Source organism: Xiphophorus couchianus, chromosome 4, assembly GCF_001444195.1.
Source record: "Xiphophorus couchianus chromosome 4, X_couchianus-1.0, whole genome shotgun sequence".
NCBI classification, from domain to species: Eukaryota; Metazoa; Chordata; class Actinopteri; order Cyprinodontiformes; family Poeciliidae; genus Xiphophorus; species Xiphophorus couchianus.
In genome coordinates, this window is record NC_040231.1 from 9,435,159 (window position 1) to 9,442,738 (window position 7,580).

General features: G+C 38.8%; 1 protein-coding gene across 1 annotated transcript in view; it reads right to left on the reverse strand.

Moving 5' to 3' along the window:
• The window catches only part of chst8 (carbohydrate (N-acetylgalactosamine 4-0) sulfotransferase 8), a 177,201-nt gene extending 170,602 nt beyond the window's left edge, over positions 1–6,599 (reverse strand). The window contains exon 1 of the mRNA XM_028015731.1: positions 5,819–6,599. Within this exon, the coding sequence (XP_027871532.1) occupies positions 5,819–5,844 (26 nt within the window). The 5' untranslated portion in view covers positions 5,845–6,599. The remainder of the gene's footprint in view (positions 1–5,818) is intronic.
• Positions 6,600–7,580: the final 981 nt, after the last annotated feature.

Genomic DNA, 7,580 nt, shown 5'->3' on the forward strand with positions numbered 1-7,580 from the left:
CGCCCGGAACGTAGCTGGAGATGGGCACCAGCAACCCTCCCGACCCCATTAGGGACAAAGGGTGAACAGAAAATGGATGGATGGGTTCCTGTGCTTCTCAGTACTCCTGCTTTCATAACCTAAAATTCAACTTAGCGTCAAATCAGCACCTTGCTATCTTGAACTGCTTGTCTGATGTGTTTTCAGAACAGTCTAGTGTCAAATAAACATGTGAAATGACCATGATGTCTTCAGAATACTAGGTAGAAAAGACAATTAAAGTTTTCAAATTACCTGGAGACCACTGAAAGCAATGGCTTTGTCTTAGTTTCCAGAGTAACTACAAGAATAAAAAACAGATGATGCAAATACTAAAACCGAGCAACAATTTTCATTTTATTTTCCTTTTATTTGTTATATGAGGTTGAATAACAAGACAAATAAGGGTTTTTGCTTTCCAGACAATGTTTTCCCTGAAAAACATTTAAATATTTACTGATCTTTCATCTGTATCACTCTTCATTGTGGATTTGATGTCATGTAAAAATAAGGTTCTGATCATGTACTGTACATTTTGACATTTAGCTTCAATATAACAGTGTGAATTGACACCATGTTGCCTTTAAGTGCTTTGAACAGGTTTTCTACATTTTGCCTCATTCTAACAAAAATGTTTCATGTCACACATGACACATGCAAAGTAGTGCATAAATGTCAAGTGGAATGAAAAAATCCGTAGTTTTTTCACATAAAAACAGTGAAAGGCCAGGTGTGGGTTTGTCCTTGCCACTCTTTCTTTATGGGCACATTGGACGAGCTATGATGGAAAAGCTTTTCCATGATGTGGTTTTTCTCACAAATATTCTATAAAAAATCACAACTGCATTTTTACTGAGATGAAATTGCATGCAAGTGAACTTTATTTGCGACTTTACAAAGTGATTAATTGAACTTGATTGTTTTTAAGTATATCACATTCGGTTGACTCCTCCTACATGCCTACATATATATATTTGTAAAAAAAATAAATTATATACTTCTGTTTTATATACTGATTTGTAATGGTCTATCACCTAAAAGTGTGGCACTGTTAAGCAGCAAAGTCAAAAAATGAATTGACAGGATGAATACTCCTGCAAGACACTGACTGTTTTGAGCCTTTGAAAAACTGCACTTTTACAATACAACGGATGTAATAGTTAATCAAAAGTTTTACTACCATGTCTTAAGTAAATTAAACAAGCACACACCAATTGTCTATATTTGTTTATTTCTGATCAGGGTAGCAACAGGAACAGGTCCATATCTCCTGTGGTCACTGGGCAAGAGGCAGGTTCACCCTGGACAGGTTGTCAGTGGATCACAGGACAGCACAAAAACATGCTGTACAAATAACCATGCACACACGCAATGCTAATTTTGGCAATATAAAGATGCCATTAGAGTTAATGTGCATGATTTTAGGTTGTGAGAGGAAGCCACAGTACCTGGAGACAAAATGGCTACACAGGGAAAACCTCTAAAATCAATGGAGAAAGGTTTTAAACTCAGGACCTTCATAATACAAGGCAAGTCATAAACCCTGCAGAATTTTTGCCAAAGTTTGCTCAAGGCCATTTTGAAAGATTCAAAGAAAGTTTGACTCCTTTGAGGCAAAATACACCAACTGAGGAAGGAATTTTGAACAGCATTGTAAATATCAAAACCTGACACACAATTTCAGGTGAGATCCTATTTAGAAGACTCCAGATCAGCACCTGCTGAACTGGAGTCTTTATGGGTTATTGCTCATCAAAACATATTAACTATAAAACAGCAACACATGTTGCTATGTTGTATAGCTAATGTGTTTTGATGTCGAGCAATAAATTCTCAATAAAGATGCCACAGGGTGAACAATATGTGCAGACAGTCTATTGATCCGGTCTCCTTTCAGGGCATCCCACACATACACACGCAAATGCACGCACACACGCAAAATTTCCCTTAAGAATGGAGCAACAAAGCCTCTGTCTGATTTCTTAAATTGTACTCTTTTTTTATAATCAATGTAACACCAACACTCAATTGGATCTAACATTTTCATTGAAGTGGGAGCCGTGGCTCTTTCTCACTGTGAGAAAGGAAACCAAAGCTGCAGTACACTCACAGTGACACGCTCATGGGGAGAGCCACTCAGAGGCAAGCACTGATTCCTAGTTGAAAGTGTTTGGGGGGAGAGACTAGGCAACATAGACAGACCATATTTATAGCCAGGGAAAGAAATAATTCATTGTGATCAAAGTGCAGATCATGCTCCATTCCGTCACAGAGCAGATGTGGCAGAATGAAAAGAGCTTTCTTTCTTCTCCACCTGCTCTCTAGTGGCTTCCCAAATGGTAACAGTGAGGCAACTTTATCTGTGTGAAGCCTCTGTGTGTTCTCCGCTTGCTCTCAGGTGGCTTTACTTTAGATGCCTCAAAGTGGTAACAAGCAGTAATAAAATAAGCGTGAGAAAAAGCCTCCCACATGCAACATGTCTTTAACTTCAGTGTGATGACTGAATATCAGAGTATGACCCTGCAGCAGCATGATGGTGAAACTAAAGTGCTTAGATTTGAAGCAGATAGACCAGAACAAAAGAAAGGTATGTGAAAAGAGGTTGGTAAGGTCAAAGCTTCCAGAATACGTAAAAGGAGGCTTAAAGTTAAATGTACTTTGCACAGGTGTAACTATAGCAGGTAACACCAAAGACAACAAAGTGACCAACCATATCCTACATCCATTTTCCCCTCCTTACTTATTTGACTTTACTCCCTCCCTTCTCACACAAAATCTCCCACACAATTTTATTCCTTTGTTTTGTTTTTCCTCCAGTGTTTCCTCTTCCTCTCTCTCTGCAAACACACACTAGCAGACACGCAGAACTGCGTCTTCCAGTCTAATTTCTCTCTCTCTTTCCCTCCCACTCTCAAACATTCACACATGCCTGTTTCTTTCTCTTTTTTATTGCCTGTCTTTGACTGTTTTTACTTTCCTGTCACTTCCTTCAGCATCCACACATTGCAGAAGCTGTCCTTCATCTTCTCTTTCATTTCTTCCTCCTCCCACACTTTTCCTATCACTACTTTCATGCAGTGGAACCCTTAAAGAGGCGCCTGTATCATTCGCTCTCGTATTCTCTTCCTGTCCAATCAGTCCCTAAACATGCTCATACTCCCTTCCTTCTCTCCAGTTTCTTCCTCGCGTCTCTCATCCTCTCTCCCTCCCACAACCACGTGCGCACACAAGCAAACGACACCGGCCGTCCAGCTTCCCGGACTCCCAGCTGGGCTTGGACAGCCCTCTTCCTCTGGCCTTTCTGGGCCATCTGGAGTGCAATGTCCCCGCTCTGCTGGTCTCCTGCCAGCAGCCGAGCCTCCCGGGGATGAACGCACCATCTTCAAGCACAATTTGTACGCGTCAAAGCTCTGCTGTGTGTCCGGTGACCCATCTGAGTGAAGTCATTGAGTCCTGAATTTCCCTCCTCAAAGAAGCCTCATTCTGCTTTGATGACACCTGCACTCTGTGTCCAACTGCGAGGACAATGGCACAGTAATTGATTAAAGCTGCTGGGCAGCCTTATTAGCAGTTACTGCTCTGTTTATGGTCATGTTGATAAGTTGTCCTTGCATAAAGAGGGAATGTCACAATCTGGCTCAAAAGTCAACCATTAGGAAAAATACACCATTCACCTGCATAGAACTGAACGTTCAGTAGGTTTATCGTAGAATTTTATAACTCATTTAATTTAAGAAAGGTAAGAATTTAAATATATATATACACACACACTCATAGAGGCAGCAACATAATACCTGTTAGCTGTGTTAATAACAAACTGTAAATGCAGAACCACACTTGGACATGCAACATTCTCAGTTGAATTTTTTGGTCAGAGTAGAAAAGGTGTGTGGAAACAAGGCAGCCTACAGACATGGCTGAGTTAAATCAGGAGGACTGAACCAAAACTCCAGCAAACTAAAGCAAATTCAAAATATTTCCCCATCATATTGTTTAAAACGCATCATTCCTGCTATTAGTTTTCTCCGTCTGTGGAGCAAAGAGTCACACAGTGCTGCTCTCCAGCACTTGTTGCTGGGTAAAAGAATGCTACTTCTACTCTTTTCCTACATTACTCAAAAAACAAAAAAAAATTCAGTTTCAGTTTCACAAAATAGCAAAGGATGTCAGTAAATGCTACGTGTAACTATCCTTAAGCCTGCTGTTATAAATAACTCTAAGAAATCTTTATTTACCATTTCATTGAATATCCTCTTTTGTAACAAACATTTCACTGCACTTATATATATTACATTCAGTTATCTGCAACTCTATGAATGATACAAACGGCTGTCATTTGCACTGCTATCTGAACTGTTCAGCACTGCTTATTCTTTTGATTCAAACTTTTAAGTCCTATTCAAAAACTTCTCATTCAGTTATTTAATGTGTGTTTTTCTTATTTATCTATTTTACTTTTAGGTGACCTAATCTGAAAGATTACCTGTGAACATTTTTCCTTCAGCCTAAACCTGCAGCTCAATGCGATATCAAAACAAAAGTGTGACAAAAAAGAAATCAGCAACAAAAATTCACCAGTCACTCTCATACTGATGCCTTTTAGGTCTGACCTGCTATTGCTATTGCAATTGTCCTGTTGATATGAATAAAAACTAAACAGATTATTCATGACATTCTGTATATCGTTATGTTATTTTGAGAAATTATTGATGCTGCTATGAAATAAAAAGCCAATTAAATCACAATTCATATGGAGCAAAAAAAAATGTAGCATCAGTAGCATTAGATTCACTGACAGCAATTTATGCACTTTAAATCAGACAGGTGTCAATATTCAACTTCTGTAAAATTTGCAGCGCTGGCCTACTAATTTGGACAGTGACACATAAAAATAATAAGTGTACAACAGATTACCTATAATTTTAAATCCAATGTAAAATAAAGGAATTAAAAGACTATCAGAATTAACTGAAAATTGCTTTAAGTTGCATATATTTGGGCGATGGGTGTAGAGATTGAAGTATCATATGTTTAGTTTTGAATTATTTCCTATTGAAATAATTCAAAAAAAAAAAAAAAACAACCAACTTTTAAATTCTCAGCTTTTGACCTACCAAACACCGGACTGATCTGATGAAGAAATCTGCCAATTCCAACCTCCTACCCCTGACGGATTGATGCATCTATAATTAGTGACTGTGGAACAAATTGCTCAACTTCATCTCAAAGAGATTTTTTCTTAATCTACTAGTGGTTTGCAAATTGGACACAATAAGACACAAAATGTTGTGCCAGGTGGATGTGAGTAACAGGAAGTTTTTAGGTCGCAGAGACCAACAATGCACTGTGTTTCTTCCTTTACCGATCCAAATAAAAACACTTGACTTTAATGTTCTTTTTGCAGCAATGATGGATGCAATAAATAAAACATTTTAGGTTTCCCCAACTTATTAACTCCAAACTTACTGTGCCAATTAACTATACTCATTGTTATTTAAGAAATAGATTTTTTTTTAAAAAAAAGGTTAAATTCTAAATTATGGAAAGTTTTAAAAAAAATAAAATAAATAAAGGCAAGATACAAAAACAAATTGCATTTCAGTGGGTGAAGAGGCTATGAAGTATTCAGGAGAGAAACTTTGTCAATCTATTGGTTCAAACTTGAATAAAGGCAACGCATAGGGAACAGACACACTCGGAATCATATAGTTTTAGTCTACATTCGCTCTAACACAGCGCATTAGCTGTTAAAACTGTTAATCTCCGTTTCTTACACTCCAAAGCACATTACTGGACTCACCTAATCAAAGCTCCAACATCTACCATGACGCTGGGGAACAAAGTGAGACTGTCTCTCCTCTTCTTCACTAGTTGATCAGCCGAGCCCACCCGTTTCAGCACCACGGAAAGCGCGTCCTTTCCTCGCTGGCTCCTTGCGGGGCGGGAGACGGTGCAAGTTTACCTACACAGCCCGGTGCTGCTGCTGCAAACGCGTCGACGTACGTCTTCTCCAAGTTTTGATGCCTCCCCGTGAATTCTCTGACATGCCTCGCCCGATGCTCCTCGGTGGCTTTTAGGATGAGCGCGGCCAATCACAATCCCTCGCTCTCTCGCTCTTTTTACTCTCACATCTCTGCGCATCCCAAGCCGCGGAGAGTCTCCGAGGACCGGCGCCTGCTGTCTCGCCTCCGGGCGGGGACGCTTGCAGAAACAAGTGACTTTACAGGAGCGGCTTCTCCCGCTACTGATGGCAGCCCATCTTCACTTTGCAGGGCTCCTCTTTGTCTTCACGACGATGGAGACACTGATAGAAAAAAAAAAAAAAAATAGAAAAAAAAAATAGATGGGAGTTGCGAATTTCCTCCCGCACATCGACTGGCTGTAGAGGAGCGGAGCAGCGGGAGCAGGAGGAGTGTCTTCTAATAAAGACTCTTCTAATACGGACAGTCAGCGCTCCGTGTTTTATTAATGTTCCGACAGGCATTTTGTCCAAATGACAGAAACAATGGCGCTCTGCGAGAGTTAAATGTTATGTGCACTGCGATAACTTAACTGCCTCATGATTTGCAGACATACAAAAAGTCTGTTGTTGCTGGTTCATTGTGAGATTGATTAAATGTGAAGTTTTATGTTTAAACACTTAGGAGGATCAAATCGTTAATATCATAATTTAACTCTTCATCCCGTTAGAAGACCAAATTTTATCATATTAAATCTTAAAGATGACTAGATTTCTTGTACAATATCCACTTTTGAAAATCTTCCCAAAAACATTAATGAAGTTGCAATTGAAAAATCTCAGTCACAAAACGCACAGGAATTTATATTTATTTGGAATTTATTTTGCAGAAAGTCATTAAACTCGATGCATAATTATGGAAGTAAATTCTTCAATTCCTTTGTGCAACTGGAAAATACAACTATTTGGTTCTTATTTTCTTTAGAGATCCTGTCATGATTTCTAAACAAATGTTTTCTTCTCATAGAAGGCAAGAAAATTGATGCCAAGATGTAGTTATGTAGTTCACTGATTTTGCCTTCTGTGCACCACCACCGTCTACCGCGTACTGGTAAAGACTAACACACCAGTGTCATTACCTTGCGAAATAATGAGCTTTGGTTAAATATAAAACAGGCTGGGCTCCACTCAGTTCACCTTGGTGGTGACACCAAGTGGAGCAAAGATTGTAGCACGAGTTCAGCTTTTATTTTCTCCTCATTCTGTTCCCTCTCTAAGGTGTTGGTCTGCCTTAATCAGTTTTTGTTTATGTTACTGTTGCCAGTCTTATATGTTATGGTGTGGTGTGAGCAGATATAACAAATAGAAAAAAAACAAAGTTTTTTTGTTCATAACAGAGTGTTCCTTATGAATTTCTTGTAACACTTTTGTTCTATATAGGCACAAGATTCATTATGATTTTTATGAAGGATATTTTAGTTCCAATAGTCTTGATTTTTCACAATGTAGCACCAGGGCTTTTTTTGTTTTTTTTTATATATGACGTATGTTTGTTCTTAACTTGATCTTTGTTAGCACATGAGCTCCACTTTACACCAAACTA